The sequence below is a fragment of the Phascolarctos cinereus genome, unplaced genomic scaffold (assembly GCF_003287225.1).
Source record: "Phascolarctos cinereus isolate Bilbo 61053 unplaced genomic scaffold, phaCin_HiC Scaffold_726;HRSCAF=1367, whole genome shotgun sequence".
NCBI classification, from domain to species: domain Eukaryota; kingdom Metazoa; phylum Chordata; class Mammalia; order Diprotodontia; family Phascolarctidae; genus Phascolarctos; species Phascolarctos cinereus.
Genome location: NW_027556098.1, coordinates 371,131,450 through 371,150,482, shown reverse-complemented (window position 1 = coordinate 371,150,482; position 19,033 = coordinate 371,131,450). Strand labels below are relative to the sequence as shown.

General features: G+C 39.6%; 1 protein-coding gene across 8 annotated transcripts in view; it reads left to right on the top strand.

The window, feature by feature from the left end:
• PHACTR4 (phosphatase and actin regulator 4) overlaps window positions 1-19,033 on the top strand; it is a 125,168-nt gene that overhangs the window by 81,949 nt on the left and 24,186 nt on the right. For 7 of the 8 annotated variants that reach the window (XM_020983311.2, XM_020983309.2, XM_020983310.2 and 4 more), the window contains 4 exons: window positions 11,826-11,999; window positions 13,317-13,397; window positions 16,359-16,523; window positions 16,865-17,266. In XM_020983311.2, coding sequence (XP_020838970.1) covers window positions 11,826-11,999; window positions 13,317-13,397; window positions 16,359-16,523; window positions 16,865-17,266 — 822 coding nt within the window. Of the gene's footprint in view, window positions 1-10,373; window positions 10,394-11,825; window positions 12,000-13,316; window positions 13,398-16,358; window positions 16,524-16,864; window positions 17,267-19,033 lie in introns of those variants that run through there. The other variant, XM_078145538.1, reaches the window with a different exon arrangement.

Here is a 19,033-nt window from a genome sequence, read left to right as displayed (position 1 = left end):
AGTGGGCTCTGCTTAGAATTTAGAGTGAAAGACTTGAACTGCTGAGAGGTAGGATGCTCACTGGCCCAAAATCTGTATACAAGAATCACTGGTTATTTATACAAATTGTAAATGTAGTATTTGAAGGAATCTTGTAAGGCCTTAAGGACTCTGGTTTTTATCTTAGGCCTCCTAGAGCCTATATCATCTTGTATTGCACATAGAAGCTGTTTTTAAAAAGTTTGTTGAATATAATTATCACTAATAATAACAGCTAACAGTTATATGACACTTTAAGGTTTACAAAGCACTTCACATGTTATCTCATTTGAATTAAATAGTTTTGTCTCTTAATTTTCCAAATACCAAATGAAATGTTGAATTGAGTTTACAAAGTGAAACTAAAATAACATATATGTGCATGTATGTGAAACTGCAAATCTCTAATACATGTACATACATGATATCTTTATTACAGAAATAGAAGTTAAACGTGATTTTGAAAGCTGTTCTGCTTGTCTGTGATTCCGTCTGATCTTCTGTTCTCTTCTATGCATTTAAAATACACTTCAGTGCCTTTTTCTTTAGTTTTTCTTTTTTTCTTTGGGGAGGTATAATTCTAGCACTAGATCCTCCTACCCACACCAAATTGACAAAAAACAAAACCCTGGTGACATCAGCATAGTTTAGCAAACAAATTGCCACATTGGCAGTGTTGGAAAATGTCTGTCTCATTCTGAACTTGAGTCCACTAACCTCTGGCAGTAGCCTAAAAGGAGATACTTGAAAATGAGTAGTTACATTTCTGTCACTACTTGCTTTAATGAGGGTCTAAATTTGAGAAAACAACTTGCCTGTTAGAAGATTAGCCTAGTTAATATTTTAGGGGTGTAATTTTTTTATGTTGCCTCAGGTGAGAAATAGTTAAGTTTTATTAAGGTCTAATGTTTTGGAATACAAACTGCTGGAAAGATTTATCAACTAAGTATTCTGCAGAAGTCTGAGAGCCTCAGCCTCAACTGAAGTCGATTTAGCTATATTTGAAATGTTCTCTCCGTAAATATTAGCCATAACATGGCAGCACGGTAGGTAAGGTTGAACTTTGGCATTTAAGCCATTAAGGTGAACAGGGAGGGGATTCACATTTCAGTAAGGTCTAAGCTCATGGTTTACTTTTTTTGTGATCCTGGCTCTGCCACCATGCTCTACATTGACTAGGCTTTTAAATGCTTGTTGAATTGAATTGACTTCTAGGTCTTACCTCTGCAGTGCCTCACCATTCCTTCAGACCTAAATATTGTCTCATGAGCACTTAAAAAATAGGCATATGAATTGAGTGTGGTAAAAGGCTTCTTCTTTTCCACAGGTTTCTCTCTAGGTTCCCAAGAGGAGAGGTTGCAGCATCAGCCACAAATCCCATTGGCTGACCTGGTTTCTGGGCTCCTTGGGGCAATGGCCCCTCGACTTGAATCTATGGTGGCAGTTGGATTTAAGTGGCTTCTTGACAAAAGGGGTGTGTGTGACGTGGAGCTGAGCAGTTTCTAGTTCTTCTCAAATATGGGATTTGGGAATGGACTAACCAGATGATTTTGTATTAAGCATTCAAATGAATTCGTTTAGTGCCTACGGACTGTGTGGCATCTAAAACTTTTAGTCTTGATGTGGCAGAGGGAAGTTTGCGTGCAGCCTCTGTGGCTCACTTAGCCTCAGTGTGACCTTGGGTGGACAAGTCATTTGACTTCCCTGGGCCTCAGTTTCCTCAGCTTGTGATCTCTGCCAGCTCTGGCTTCTCTTAAACTCTAAGTAGCTTAGTTCTGTCTCTTTGTAACTGCCTCAATTTGAGGTCAGAGGAATTTTCAACAATATCTTCTGTTGGGTAGAAATGTGCAAAACGGTACTTGAAAATGTAAATGAAGCTGAAACCCCATTCTATATATAATGTTATATGAAGATTTTAATTATAATGGGATTATTCTGCAATGAAACTGAATTGTAAACTAAGACACTGAAATTGGAGCTGTTCCCCACACCATTCCTAATCCTCCTGCAACAAGTTGGTTGCCAACCTTTTGTGGGGAGGAGCTGTTTCTGAGTCCTTTAAGGCCCTGAAAGTCTAGCCTTACCTACTTGAAGTTTCAGTGAGCTAAGTTCTGGTGAGGGTATGTGGGGTGGCAGCTTCTGCCCAGCATCATCTAAGTGAGTGAGAGGTTCCCTCAGAGGCAGTGGAGTGTAAAGCACACAGGACTTTCTTTGGAGGCAGAAAAACTTGAATTAGGTTCCTGCTTCTGTGCCTAAGCAAATCATCTAACTTCTGAGCTTCATTTTTTTCATCTGTAAAGTGAAGATAACACTTGTAGTACCTGTTTCATACTATTGTTGTGAGTCTGAAATGAGAGTATGTGTAAAGCTCTTTTTCAGTGTGGTGTAAATGATGACTATTATACAGAATATTTGGTAGAATCATATTTTCTCTGGCAATAACTTAAAAATACTAGAGAAAAAGTCTTACTTTTTTTTTTTAATAACTGATAGTTGCTTTCTCCTTTTATGGACAGCTTTCAAATTGTATCTTTGTATGAGAAGCACTTTTATCTCTTCACACAGTCTCAGTAAAGTGGGTGGGAAGAGCCTCTCAGAGCTTTATTTTAATCAGTCATGGGTGTTGCTTTTGAATGACAGAAAGTTTGGTTTCCAAAGCACTCCTAGGCCAGTTTCCACCCAAAACACCTAAGAGGTTGACTCTGGGAGTCCTGTTTGTCTCTCCCACAGACCTTATCAAAGGCAAGCACTAGCTATCTCAACTTGAACTGGGGCTACAGAAAGAAGTTACAAACGAGGGTGGATAGCAGCCATTAGCAAAGGCTTCAGATGTGAGAATATTGATTAGAAATATAAAAGGCAAACTTCAAGGTTGATGTGAAAGTACTATAATCTGACCAGTCCCTAATTTAAGTGTAGCCATATCACAGCAGTGCTAGAGAAAACACATCAAATTGCAAAAACAAAACAAAACAAAAAACCCTCAAGATTAATACAGTGGACAACACTGGTGATATGTTGTTCATGAAGTTTCTTTTTATCAGTCAGTGAATAACAGTTTTGGTTGCCTGAGTTGTTTACAGCCCCTTTTTATTGTTTTGTTCAGTTATTTTAGGATTTGGCTTTTTTTTCTATGATTGATTTTATTTGGAAGTTTGCTTTGTTTTTATTTTGGCTTATACTGTCCTCATTTTGGTTCTTATTCCTATATACAAATGACTTTTTCAACAGGAGTCAAAACAAAATGTATCAACAGTTTGAAAAAATAAATGTTTGAGCCATTCACGATAACATAGGCCAATAATGCTTGCTACTGGAAAAGATGAAGTTGTTGCCAATTCTTATCCATCCTGCCTCCACTGTGCTATTCAGTGATTGGCTCTGGGCATACAGAAACAAAAATGCAACTGTCCCCACCCTCAAAGAGCTTACATTCTGTTGAGGAGAAATAATACACGCTCATGCAGCTAACTACAAAAATTTTACAAAGTAAATAAAAGTGGGACTTGAGCTGAACTTTGGAAAATAGGGATTCTAAGAGGCACGGATAAGAAAGAGAGGACATTCCAACTTTTATTATCTGCATATTTGATAAGCATGGATGCCTTTAATTGTACAGCAGAAGGCCTAGAACAGGCCCCCCCCCTTCACTAGAACCCTTCTAAGTTAACATAAAACCATTAATAAATACTCTCTAGGTGGGTCACATAACTGAATGTGGGGATCATGAAAAATTTGACAACAGTAAAAGGTGTCTGAACATGAAATGACCAAAAATTAATTAAAAATCAAACGCATAATGAATCGGAGGTGTTCTGGGCAGCACTTGCCCGTGTTGCAGTGTACAGCTTACCTACAGCCTTGATTCTGAACACACTACATACGCATTTTGTATTGCACATGCCATCATGCCACGTAACGCTAACGAAATGCTGCCAGAAACACATCAGCCCAAATTCAATACTGTTGTGTATTATGAATCGCAGTGTTTTTACCATACATACAAAATTGTCAAATGAATTTTGGCTTGGGTTAGGACAGAATTTCCAACAATATCTGAAATGGCCCTAAATATACTTTTGCCATTTTGTACTACATATTTATGTGAAGCAGCGTTATTAGCATTGACCATTATAAAATCAGAATATCAGTCAACTCCGAAAAACATTAAGGATGTTTTATGTCCTGCAGTATCAAATATTCCGCCAAGATTTAATTCTTTATGTAAAAATAAACAAGTACATTAATCTCATTAGGATGCAAATTTGCTTTCATCTTTAATAAATGATATGATATGTATACCAGAGAATTGTTTTTAAAATAAATTTCTTTATGATTTACTATCGATAAATGTTTGAATTGTATACCTATTTTATATACCCATATACCTGGGATTGGGTAAAAATTTCTCTGGCAAAAAGGGGTCTTGAGTAGAAAAAGTTTAAGAAGCCCTCCTCTAGGTCACCCATGCAACTATTTTTTTTCCTCTAAAAATAATTAATATATTTTGTTTCTACAACACCTACATTTCCCACTGTATCCCTCCTCTACCTCCTGGTAGACATCCCTTATAATAAAGAATACGAAAGGAGAAAGGAAGAAAAATCAACAAAACTAAACATTGAAAAGGTCTGATTTTTATCTACGGTATCCTATACCCACAGTCCCCCACCTTAATAAAGAAGGGGAGGGGAGATGTCTTCTCATAGCTCTTCTTTGAGGTCAGGCTTGATTATTCTAATTTCACGTCATTCAGTTTGGAATGTTTTGTTTGTTCTTTCCATTTACATCTCGTATGTAATTTTCCTGGTTCCTCTCCCATCCTTAAAACCCTTATTAGAGCCTGTTGTCCTATATCTCTCCTCTGTGTCTCAACCAAAATGCTTGAAAAAGCTGCATATGCTCAGAGCCTCCAGTTTCTTTCCTTAAACCTTTCCACTCTAGTGTCTGACTTTACCATTCAGTTCAGTGGGTCTCTCCAGAGATATTAGCAATCATTTAATTGCCTAACTAATGGCCTGTTATTTATTATTTATTCTGAACCTCCTTTACCTCTCTGCTGTTTTTTAGACTTTACTATTCTCCTCCTGGTTACTTTCCCCCCTCAAATTTTTTTGTTGCATTATTCTCTAGATTCTGGTGTACTCTAGGACTTTCTTTTCATTCTTCCTCTTAGTTGTCTCATCACATCCCATGAATTCAGTTACCTTTTCTTTGTAGATTCTTCCCAGATTTATATAGCCAACTCTTGTCTCCTTTTTGAGCTCCAGTCCTAAGCACCACCAACAGCCTTTGAGACATTCAAACTGTGTGCTCTGTAGGCGTCTCAAACTCTCCATGCCCAAAACAGAACTTATCATCGTTTTTTCCCTCCCCAGTATCCCCCAAGACAAACAAACCTGCCCCTTTTCCAAATTTCCCTTTGCTACCAAGGGTACCACTATTCTCTTAGTCACCCAAGTTTGAAACCTGTTATCCTAGATTCCTCATTCTCACTCACCTTACATAGTTAATCAGTTGCCCAAACCTGTTATTTGCCTACACACAACATCTCTCATATGTGCCCTCACACAGGCCACCGCCCTAGTCCAGATTCCCAACACCTTGTACCTGGACTACTGGGGGACTCCTCTTTGGTCTTCCTACCTTAAGCCTCACCTCATTGGCTCTCCATTGCCTCAAGTTTGTGTCAAATGTAAACCCTTTTTTGGCATTTCAAGCTTTTTACATCCTAGCACCTGCTTACCTTTCTGATCTTATACGTCACTCCCATCTCCCCAGTCTGGGATCTAGCCAGAGGCCAACCTGATTGCTGTTTCATACCCACCACAGAGCTGCTTTTTCTGAGCCTTTGCACTCACTTGGAATGCTCTTCCTCCTTATTTCCATCTCTCACAGTCCCTTGTGTCTTTCAAGGTTCAATTTAAGTGCCACCTTCTATGTTAGCCTTTTGTCATCTTCCCCAGCTGCTAGTGCCCTCCTTCTCACAACCATTATGGATTATTTATGTGTGTATGTTTAAAAGTCTTGTGCAAATTAACTGGGACAAAGTAAAATTATTAAATGTTGTTAGGTCATTTTTCAGTCATGTCCGACTCTTCTTAACCCCATTTAGGGTTTTCTTTTAGTGGAGTGGCTTATCATTTCCTTCTCCAGCTTATTTTGCAGATGAAGAAACTGAGGCAAACAGTTAAGTGACTTCCCAGGGTCACACAGCTAGTAAATGTCTGAAGCCAGATTTGAATTCAGGAAGAGGAGTCTTCCTGACTCCAGGCCCAGAACACTTCTGAGGTTTAGAGGTTTAGGGGGTCTGGACCCCAAAAATCATGACAGGCAGGTCCTGCCCAAATGAATTCGACCCAAGCCTTCTTTCAGGCAAAGACAAGATTTATTAAAGATCTACCGTATTGGCCAGACTCTTAAGGAATCTAAGCATTTGTGTTACTAATGCAAGTGGGCCAGATTTTAAAAATCTGAGCCCAGAACACTATTAACAATGTGTAGGTAGGTGGCTACCTGCCCCTCAATATATTGATTTATCTTAAAAATCTTCAAAATATATATATAATGTATTTTCCTTTTGCTATAGTCCATATGATTAGGCATTAAGTTCACAAGGTTTTGACATTTTTCCTTTATCATGAAAACTCATTTATTACATTTGCTTGCCTTTGGCAAACAATCCATTTTTTCCGAGTCTAGCCTTGATTAATATTTTTTCATCTTTAATTTTTTCAGTTAATAAGTATTTTTTTCTTTCTTCCCTGCAACTGAAAAAAAAGAAAAATAGAATCCTAAAATCCTTGTAATGAAGATGGATAGTAAAGCAAAACAAATTAACTGCACTAGTCACAATCAAAAATGTGTTGTCTCATTCTGCTTTTTGAGGCCATAACTCTTTGTTGGGAGGTGGGGAGTATGCTTCATGGTTGATTCTCTGGAATCATGGTTGGTCATTGAATTGATCAGAGTTCTCAGGTGTTTGAAAATGGTTTGTCTTTACAACATTGCTCTTATCACATAAATTGTTCTGGTTCTGCTCACTTCAGTCTGCATCAGTTCATACAAGTCTTCCTAGGTTTCTTTAAAACCTTCCTTGTAATAATTTTTTTACAACCAAATTGTATCCCATTGTACTCAACCCTGGCATAGATTTTTAATGGGGTTCAAATCAGATGAGTTCCCAGGCAGTGGAAGCATGAATGATTATCTGCATCTCTTAAACAGATTTCTTAATCTTTAGTGACATGTAACATATTGTAAGGCCATGTTACAGTATCTCTTCTCTATTTGGGAAATTCTGTAATACCAGGACAGTTCTGCTAATGTGATGAATTCCCTCAGTGGCAACAAGACATCTACACCCACAGAAAATGAGACCTCAGAACGTTTTTTGTGGTAGATGTTTTATCATCTAATGAATATGCCTGGATCAACTAGACTTTTATTTTTTTTAATTTATATTTATTGAATACTCAATCACAGGAGGAATTACTTTTATTCATAAAGCAAACTGAAGAAACTAAAACTTAATAAAAAAAATTTTTTTTAATTAACAGTTAAACTTTTAATCAAATTCCCTTCCCATAAAATACAAAACAACAACCTTTTTAACCTTAACTTCTTGGCTAAAAAAGCATCTTTCAGACTGAACAGTGCTCCCCTGACCCTGAACTTTGGTATAAAGGCTTGGCAGTAGAGTTTAAGGATTAATTAACCAGACTTCTGACAATGGTTTTTGGTCTTGAATGAAAAAGTAGATTGAGCTTTGGTGGCAGAATATTGAAAACCCCACATAATGTCTAGTGCAGGCCATTAGAGGAAGCTTTAATGTTTTAAAATAGTTCACATTTTTGCAGCTCTTTAGAGTTTTCCTCCCAACAACCCTGTGAGTCACTATAAGTAATACTATCACCATCCCTGTATTACATCTGAGTAAACTAATGCTCTGAGAGGTGGCATGACTTGGCCACAATCATGCAGCCTGAGGATCAGAGCCTAGGTCTGCTAATCCCAAAGCCAGTTTACCTTCACTCCACCAAATAATTGTTTTTATTTATACATTTTGAACACTTTAAGAACATTTTTCCCTTTGACCCTCACAGCATCCCTGTGAGAGAGGAGGTATTATATGGTTCTGCTGTTGCAATCCATATTTTACAATGAGGAAAATGAAATTCAGAGATTGGCTTTGTTCTAGGCCACCTTGCTCTCCATCTCAGGTCAATTACTCCTAGCCAGGTCTCTTGACTTTAAATGATGCTAGATATTCTCCTAATACTCCAGGCAACTGAGTCCCAAACTAGCCAAACTAGGGTTACGTTAATTTCTATCCTATACCTATTTGGATTCCAGTAACATTCCGTTTGTGCATTTGCTTTAGAGACAGCATAGTATGTTAGACCAGTGAATAGTTAGGCCAAATTTGACTCTAAACTTTGATACTTACAGAGGAAAACTCATGACCTCTCCACGTACTGTTTCCCTCACCTTTAAAATGGCCATGATGGCTTATGGGGTTGTCTTCAAATGAGATTACATGTAATCACGTGAAAAACCAGCTTTGTAAACCGGAAAGTACTATATTTGTTAACATTATCATCATTATTATGTTCAGGAAAGCTCACTGTGAATTGTAAAGGTCTCCACAAATATGAACTCAAGGCCTGCTCCAGTGACTCCTTAGAAAGTGGAGTTGACTCTGGGTTCTCAGAGGCCATGCCAGCAGAAGACAAGCCCTGGCACGTTCTGCCAAGCTGCAGAGACTTCAAGTTATAGTATAAGATGTGACTTTATCAGGATTTTGCCACTAGACTTCATTTTAGGTACCTTTCCCCTGCGCCTCCCTTAACCCCCTTTTTATTTCCTGTCTTTGTTTGCCCATTAAATGTAGGCTTCTTGAGGATAAAGGCTCCTTTTTTTTCCCCTTTTTTTTCTTTTTGGCTTTTGTTTGCTGCCTAGTGTACTGCCTAGCATTTGGGTGTTTAAAAAAATGCTTCTTGATTTGACTTGATGGATTATGTGTCTGCTGTGTGAGGACATGGCTGTCTTTAGTTCCAAAAAGCTCATCAGTAGGGTGAACAAAGGGTGATGTCTTTTTTTTTTTTAAATAGCAAGTATCGCAGACAATATTGTAAGCCTCGGTGGGGTTCACATTCTGAATCAGTTAAAGGATTGCCCACCCAGGAAATCATAAATTCTTGATGTCTTCTGATATTTTATTAGATCTCCATTAAAGTAAGAACTCTAATACCACATAGAAATGACAAATTCTCAAACTACTAAAATGTTCTTATTAAAGCATTGAGTCAGTTAAGATGCCCATGAATGAGGTAGAAATAAAAATCACGTGGCTTTATTTAACTGTGCTCTGGTGATATCTCTCTCCTACTCTTATACACTTTTGCTCCCCTTTTGTTGATCATTCTATGAAAAAGCTTTTTGCCTACCATATTCCAAGCATTTTGCTAGATGCTGGGAATACGAAGAAATAAAAGCAATGCATAGTATAGACAAATAAACATAAGCAAAAGAAACACAAGGTAGTTTGGGGGGAAGGATCAGTTTTGCAGTAGATCATGAAAAGCCTTTTGTTGGAGGTGGCATTTGAACCGAACCCTGTTTGTGTCTAGAAATTTCGGTAAACCTTACAGTTGTAGCTAGGTTCTCTCAGGCTGTTATGATGCTGTAAAGCCAGCCAGTCATTCACTGTCTAGGAGAATAGTGGTGTATGTTCCTCAAAGTGTCATTAGCATAGTGTTTCTCATTTGTGAAATTCTCTTTTTGAACAGATCTTGTCAGGGGCATTAAAGCAGGTAGTTGCCTTTTTTCTTTAGCCTAAATCTTATTCTCTTAACCAAAAAATCATGTTGCTACATACAGAGAAGAAATTGTTTTAAGTGTTATATTTTCTTTTGGGCTTGGCATACAGAATGCACACTTTTTTCTTAAAGTAGAAATTCAGCTGAAATGTCAGAATTGTGTTTTTGTTTGTTTTGTGTCTTAAACATGAGACTCTGCTCCATGATCTCTCCTCCCTACTCCACCAAGTTTTCTCTAGAGAATGCTGGGACAGGAGGTGGGGTGCACAGTCTCATTGTGTGGCTTCCTCCCTGCCTTCCTGAGCTTTTGTTACTCTTGGCCCAGCTGGAGCTGCCTTCCCCTCCTCCCATTGCAGCAAACTTGCCAAGCCCAGCATGCTCAGCTCTTCCCATGGGCTGGTACTCTCTGCTGTTCCTTCTACCCAGAGGTTCCTCGTCTTGCTCCAGAGAAAGTTTGCTAGAGCTCTCGAAGTGAGTGGCAGTAATGAGAGCCGGAAGACCCAGGTTAAGGCCCCACATTGCCATTTACTAGCTTGGGATCCCAGGCAAATTAAGTAAGTCACTTAATTGATCTGAGCTTCAGTGGTGAAGCAAGGATATCTCACTACTCATGTCACAGGATCTTTATGAGGAATGAAAAGCATGTTACCTTGTTAACTCACAGTGTCAACTGATATTCTGGTGGTGGTGGTGGTGGTGGTGGTGGTGATTGTGATTGTTTCACCCGTTACAGATCAAGACACCAAGGCCCAGTGAGAGTTGATTTGCCAGAAGTCACACAGGAAATTGGTGTCAGAACCAGCACTGTCTCTTTGACTCCCAGTTTGTTGTCTTTCCTATTTTTGTTAATCCATTTTCATTAAAATACAGTCAGGGCCATTCCTGGACAAAATTATAGCTAGAAAGTTTGGAGGCCTCAATTTTTCTTCTTGTTCCTCTTTTTAAAAATGCATTTTCTTCCCCTTCCCTCTTCTTTCACCTTTCTCTGCTTTTTGTGGAGGAAAGTGAACCAATAAAACTAATTCATATCAACTTAATTCCCTTCCCTGGGCTTCAGTTTCCTCATCTTTTCAATGGACACATTCGAGTAGGTCATCTCTGTGGCCTCTTGTGTTCTAAAAGTCTGGGAGTTTGAGGTTAGTAACTTTTGTGTGAATATTTTTATTTTAACAGAGAAAGATGAGAAGAGTTCATTAGCTAATATGAAGTTATGGTCTTTTAATGATGGAGGATGGAGGAGCAAATTTGGGGTTCTTAAATGCCCTCCTGAGAGCCCCATATCACACCAAATGCCAGTTCCCTCGTCCTAAAAGGAAGGGAATTAAGTGGTTTGCGGTTGTGCATTTATCCCACGTTATTATTGTTGCCATAACAGTACAGCTGTGAGGACAGCTGTGGTGGAACGTAAAGAGAAGAGCCCAGAATGCCTGCCTTCATATTCCTGCTCTGTCACTTAGTAGCAAGTCACCTCTCTCTGAAACTTGAGTTTTTTCATCCTAAAGTGTGGGAGATTATCGTCATCCTACCCACTTCACGAGATTGTTGTCAGACAAGAGAGTATCAGATGGGATAACTTATGACAAGATCTTTGTCAATAATAAAGTTTCTTATAAATGTCAACATTTCTTATTCCTATATCAGGAGATTATATGTAACCTCCAGGAAGGAGCAACAAACATTGTCGTGGTTCTCTGAAAACTGTTCATAGTGGTCATACTTCAATGGATTTTTGACCCATAGGCAAGTGACTCTGGGCACAGAACTCTAGGGGAGCTCAAGGAAGACCTCTAAGGGCCTTTCTTTCCTTTATGATGGAGCTCAGACTAGGTTTGAAGATGTAAAAGCTGGGGACAATACCTTAAGGCTGGATTAGTGTACAGTTTTGCTTATGCTTGTCCTTTACAGAAATCACAGGGGAAAATGGAGGTCTTCAATATTTGGGTACATGGAAAAATTACTTTTCCCTTTCTTATCTTTCTTTTATAGAAGAAGCAGATCATCAACCAGTGGGCCCAGGGATGGTCATGGATGGCCTGGAATCTGGGGAAATCACTCCACCTACCAAGAGGAAAAGTAAGTTCTCAGGCTTTGGCAAAATCTTCAAACCCTGGAAGTGGCGGAAAAAAAAAAGCAGTGACAAGTTCAAAGAAACATCAGAAGGTGAGTTAGAAGACCTCATGGCTCAGATTAAGGCATTCTTTATTTTGGAAGTGCTCAGACTCTTCCTTTTCTCCCCATCTGCATGTAACCGCCTGATGGGGGTGGGAAATTTAATCTCTCTGGAATTAAATAGGCACATAGTTATTGGCATTCACTCAGCAATGGGTACTGGTAGCCCCACATTCCAGAGATTGGCATTTGGATGGAATTGGAGTTTAAATGGATTGAGTTACTGATTTATCAAGCAGCATCAGTAAGCCTTAAATTTCCCGCCTAAAAAATTAAAACATTATATTACAAAATTTAAGTTAAAAAAAATTCATAAGGCTAGAATCTTTATTTTGGAATTACAACGCCCACATCCTAGGATTGTTAGGCAGATCAAATACAATAACAGTTAGTAAATAGGCATTTATTTAAGCACTTAATATTTGCTAAGCACTAGGGATATGAAGAAAACAAAACAGGCTCTACCCTCAAGAAACATAGATTCAAATGAGGGAAATAGCATGAAAATAACTACGTGCCTATAAATTAAATACAGTGTGAATGGGAGGTGGTCTCAAGGGGAAGACCAAAAGAGAAGGAGGACTAGGAAAGAGTCAGGTTCTTTGTATGTACTCATAAAGTAGTGACAGTATTATGATACTAATATGTTTACCACTTTCCTTCCCAATAGTATGTTGTTATTTAGCCGTTTTCAGTTGTGTTGGGCTTTTTTTGACCCCATTTGGGATTTTCTTGGCAAAGATATAGTAGTGGTTTGCCATTTCCTGCTCCAGCTCACTTTACAGATGAGGAAACTGAGGGAAACAGCATTAAGTGACTTGCCCAGGGTTCATCTAGCTAGTGTCTGAGGCTAGATTTGAACTCAGGTCTTCCTGACTCCAGACCTAGAGTTCTATCCATTGCACTACCTAGCTGCCCATAGTATAAGGGATTATAAAAGTATGTATTTCTCTATTCTAATTATAAACTATAGCATTCCAGAACTGCAAGGGACCATGGAACACAATGGGAAACTTGGAGGGGACCTGAGAACATAGAAAATCAGAGCGGTAACACAGAATCTTAGAACACTGTCCAAACTGGAAAAGATTTTAAGATTCTGTGGCTAGCAGCTCTCCTCCCTCCCTTTGCATGAGGAAGGGAAATAATAAGGCCCCTGAGTTTTCAGTAACTTAAAGCCATCTGGGTGACCCTCTGACCCTTGCTGAGTGTGAAAGATTAATTGAACCACATAATTTTTTTGCCCAGGGAATAAAGCTGAACTGTTTACTGCCTGGTTCTGAATTCTAGTTTCCAATTTAATATCAGTTCTAGAGCGGAAAATATCCATGCGAAAGCCAAGAGAGGAGCTGGTTAGAAGAGGGCTTCTGTTGGAGGACCCTGTGCATGGTGAGTTTGCTGACCAATTGCACGTGTGTGTTTGGCGTGGGTTGAGTCCTCCTTTGGCAGCTGGATTTTATTCTTTAATTGAAGAATACAGCTGACTACTACCTCCTGCCAAATCAGAACGCCACTCCTACCTCCTCTGATGATAATCTCTGCCTGGCAGATGGCCCATCTGGTCAAGAATTACCCAAGGAAAGTGTTCTGCGGTGCCTTGTACATCCTCCAGCCCCTTGCCAGCTTCAGTATTGGGTGTCGCTTCCTGTCCTTTGTCTCTGTGTGTATCTGCGCCCATTATTGCTACTCTCATCCTTCTCTGCTTGTTTGTCACAGAAATTCACGTGTTACTGCAAGTCTGACATAAATATAGGACTTTTTGTTGTTCTGCTTCTTTATGGGACTTCTTTATAATATATTTTTATCTGAAATGAAGGAAATGACTGCATTTATTTTGAATTCTTTTTAAAAGCAGAACACTATAAGTAAAATTCTTCTTAAACCAGATTTTGAAAACTCAAAAATTGACAGAAACTAGTGATGAAAAATCCCAGTAGGTCTGTTTTCCCAATGTTAGTGAAGGATAAGTCCCAATATGTACTTCTGGTTTGTGTCTCTAATTAAAATGAGCAACTATGGAATTTTAGAGAGAGAGATTGGATCTTAAAGTCTCTTTCGTCTAACCTCTTATTTTACAAATGTGGAAACTGAGACCTAGAGAGAAAAAATGACTTGTCTAAAATTAAATAGTTAATTGGCAACATTGATACCCATGTCTTCATGGTTCAGAGTTCTTTTTATTACATCCTAAAGACTCTCATGCTTTCGTAAATGTGTTGTTATTTTATTCAAGTTTTTATGTGTCTTTTTATATACTACAGTCATTTCACTCTGTCATCATGCCTTCCCTTTATTGAACCCCTTTTTGTACTAAATAAATAATAATAATAATAATAAGCAAAACCCATCAACACATGCCTAAGAAAAGGTAAATGGGTTTTGCCTTCCATTTTCTGAGACTAAGATGGTCATTGCAGTTAATCTGAGTTTAGTTGAATGTACATAACCATTTCATTCACACTAGTGATCAGGAAATCTTTTAGGTATTTAGGTGGTTAGAGTCAAAATCCCGTGTTTCAGTTTGAGTAGATCTTTGTCCCTCATTTCTTACATGTGCTATCCCACTCTCCTTGTGGTTTCTGCCTATGTCCTTCCCAGCAGATCCCTTCTATCATCAGTTCCTTATTTCCTGGTTCATCTACAGTTCCTCTGTGCCAGCCCTCCATGCCATGTCTACTCGCTTTTGATGTGAGCCGTTTGGAGCCTTGAAGATGCAGGGGACCAGCCCTGAATCTGATCTGCTCAGTTTTACACCCCAGCAGGGGCCTGCTACAGGGATTGGCATCAGGCTCTGTGCTGGGGTGGGGTGGAGTGGGGTGGAAAAGTGTCTTATTTCTTGCCTTTACAGTAGGTCTTGGTTTGACCAGTATAATGTTAAATTTTTCATAGGCTTTATGGATCCTTTCCTAGTATTTATAACTCTGGAGAAGCAGCTGATTTTAGTTAAAAGAACCCTGGATTTAGTGTCACAGGATGTGGGTTCAAGTTCTGGCTCTCACACTTTGTGGGTGGTGTGGGGCTTTGAGCCTCATTTTCCTCATCTCTAAAGGGGAAGATAGCAACATTGTCCTTTCAACCTCACATGGTTAGTAGGAGAATGCTTTGAGGAGAATTAGATAATTGTGAGGTGCTCTCACATTTATTCAAATTGCTTGTCTCTGTGCTGGCAAGTGCTACAGTAACAGTTACTAGGAGACCGGCTTTGGCAGTTCATATTGGAATTGTTTAAATGAAATACCTCTTGGAAATGGAATCTTTAGAGTATCCACTAACGGAAATGGGCTTTTAGCAGATGGTCAGCTACTCTTCTCATGGTAATGAAATTCATACTTTTTTGCTGCTTCAAAGTTAATGATTATTTTGTGTTGTACTCCTGTATGTTTAAAAACTCCACAGTCCTAATAATAGAGGTGTGACTTTTTTTTTCTTTTTGCCTTTTGATTGTCATATTTCCTGTACTTTTTTAAATAGAGAAATCCCCTGGAAATGTAATCAGAGAAACTTAATTGCTGGACCGGGCTTCAGAGATCATTTAATCCACTCCCCTTCTCTTAGCAATACTAAGCCTTGAAGGGAAAAGCAGTATACTCCCGGTTATACAGCCACATCAGCGAGGAGCTGGGACTAGAACCCATATCTCCTGACCCAAGATGCTTTCAGGTGCCCCAGATTTCCTCCTCTCTATTGGGTACCTAAACTATGAGAAAAAGACTGATTTGTAAAGTATATTTTAATATACTGGCTGCCTGCTTCTACTATCCATAATCACTTTCTAATCCATCCCCTGGCTATTTGAACTGTGATGGTTGCTCTCCAGATCCCTGTTGGTAGGTGGAGAATTTTTTGTGATTGGCAGGGTGGGTTCCTTTCAGGAGTGCTATGGTACATGACCCTCAAATTTCTGATACCCACGAAGGCAGGAATAGGCCAACTCCTGCAAAACCCACAGGGCATATCCCTGTGATTCTGCCACCAGAATGAGAGGTTTCTAGGAGTTGGGTTTCTTTTATTCCTTTCTCTTCCCCTTGTAGAACCCAGTCATTTTCTGGAGGAATCTCTCCATGGCATATATAACCTTCTGTCACCTTTGGGACGATTCATAGTTTTATACCAGCACCATAGGAGGTTACATATTCACTCATGCAGTCTAGTGGTTCCTCACTTTAGTCTTGTTTTTATCTAGGCTTCCAAGACAAAAATCAGCATCATTTATCCGCAGAGCTTAGATTAAAAAGGAGTTAACATCAATAAAATCTATGGTGTGAGAAAGATTGTACAGCACTGGCTTTTCTCCCCATAGTCTATTGTTGGTTTCTTCATTTGGACTTCTTTTTTCTCTCTGCCTAACAGGTGGAGAAGATTCTGGGAAGTTCAGCCATACTTCATTAAAGAATGGCCACACCATTCCTATTGGGAATGCTGGGCCTTCTAATCCTGGCCAGATGGAGGAGGAGCTAGGAAGGATATCAAGGTTTAAGAAGCCTCTTTCAGGAGAGGAACCAAAGATGCAACCAGGTGAGCATATCATTGTGTTGGGCTCTGGGTCTGAAGCAGAACTTCAAAGGGACAGGAGCAGCAAATGCTGAATGTGTCTGGCTGATGGCGAAAGTGAGAACAGAGTTCAGTGGAATTTTACCCTGATCATTCCTCTCGCCCACCCTCTGGTGAAATAGTTATTGAGAAGAGAAACAGCCAAATGGTAGCAGAAGTGGGGAGGAAAGAATAAGGAGATGCTTGTTGTAAAGAGCCTTGATCACCCATGTCTGAATGAATTAATTCCCCGTTCAAGATGATGCCTTCTATCTCCACCAAATCTGTTCTCCTTTAACAAAACAACAATAATTTTTCTTCCACAGGCTCATCCGGAATTCGGCCCAGTTCTGAATTGGAACTCATTCCCGAGCCAGCACCCAAGTCGCTTTTACCCCGACCCAAAAGACCCTTGTCATCTTCTCAGGAAGAAAGCGATGGGCAAGCAGATGACACCACTGGTGGCAGCACTGCAAGGACCATTTCCTCCTCCTCCTCCACTTCTTCTTCCTCCTCCTCCACAGCGCCTACTGCCAGCACTGCAGCCCCAGGCCTAGCAAAGACAGTTAGTTCCTCCAGCACCCCTTCCCCAGCTCCTAGGACTCTGCCTGCTGTTCCTGTCAGCACTAACACGACCGCCACCTTGAATATGACCCAGACTGCCCCTGCCAAGCAGCCCCCCATCCCTCCCCCTAAGCCAGCCAACAGGAACAGTAGCCCTGTTATCGGTAAGTGACTCTTCAAGCCGTCGTCTGGCACAGTACAGGGAAATTGTAGTAGTCATTAACAAGAGAAGAATGGGTATATTTTTAAAGGAAATACTGTCATGTGTACACACCACTTTTGTGTACATGTGCACAAATGTGTATGTAATACATCTGGTTTTTAAATTTACCTAAATAGGAGAAAACTTTTGAAAACTTGTCTAGGTATGAAAACTGAGTCGTGGGGCCAGAAGATTTAGCCATGATAGTGCTTCCTTTTGGCTGGTAAGTGTTTTTTTTGAGGGTCCAGATGAATTACCCTGATGACTTAAATGTATAAACGTCTATAAATGACATGAATGAGTAATGCAGTCTCTAGTATTTGAGGTTTCATTTAGGACATTGCAGGGAAAATAAAAAATCATGTTATGAGCCCCCAGCCGGCATCCTTTAGGTTGCTGTAATTCTGGCTCAGAAGGAACATGGGGAAGAAATTAAGAGTAGTTTGTTTTTTTTCAACCTGATGAAGAACTTGCTAATGAGAAAAGGTGGGGGACTTCCTAAGAAGTATCTTGTATTCTCTGTCACTGGAGTTCTTCAAAGAGAGGCTAGAGCAGGCCTGATTTAGAGAAGATTCCTGGTCGCATTCGGGGTTGAGTGGGCTGACCTATCCAGGGGTGGGGAATCTGTGGCCTAGAGGCCACTTGTTGCCTTCTAGGTCCTTGGGTGTGGCCTTTTGACCTAGTCTGAGTTTTACAGAACAAATCCTTTTATTAAGGAGATTTGTTTTGTGAAGTTGGGATTCAGTCAAAGGGCTGCACTTGAGGACCTAAAGGGCCACATGTGGCCTCGAGGTTGCAGGTTCCCAGTCACTGATCTGCTGTCCCTCCCAACCCTCATTAGGATCCTAAGAATTATTATTTGGAAAATGGCCAGAATTGTGTTGATCGGTGATCCAGTAATAAATGAGGGGTGTTGTGTTGAACCTATTCTACTAGATTTTACTAACTTAAAAGCCTAAGTTTAAGTAGAGCTTGGATCATTTGTCAGTTCATCTCAGTTTGTCAAATATCTGCCCTTGTAAGACTCCCTGGTCTCAGGAACCCTATCTCTTGAAGCTTGGATTAGGACTGATATGCCTGAGCACCTAAGTAAGTGAAGGCTGCAGATTGTAATTGAGCTATCTTTGAGAAGCTTCTAAAGTATTTATCTTTATTGTGACTTTCTCCATAGCTTTCCTGGTTTGTGCGGCTTCTCATTACAGATAAATGAAAATGTTTAATTGACTAACATTTAAACCCTACTTATATGCTAAGCCCACCTGGACTGTATATAACGTTACTTATGGACCCAGCTTTCAAGTAACCTACTGGCTAAAAACTGACTAACAAATGTTACCTTAAACATATATAAAACCATACATACAAATACATTACATGTGTTACAGAAGGATTTCGGTCATTTAAAAATCAGCAGTGGGAGTGAAAATCTACCCAGTAATAATGACCCATATATCATTGTTTTTTTCCCCTTGAAGAAGAAAAGAATTGCCAGCTGGGTGAGAATAGGAATGGGGTGGTGGGAAATGGTTGTTAGAAGCAAATACATGAAGGGCTCTTTCAGGAGAAAGGGGTAATTGGACTGATTCCATGTGGTGTCAAGAAATAGAATTTGGAAGGAAGTTTTAGACTCAGCCTAAGGAAAAACTGCCTACTCATTATAGCTGTAGTTGACCAGATAGGAGACTGGGCTGCTTTGAAAGGTGCTGAACCCCCTGTAATTGGGAGGTGT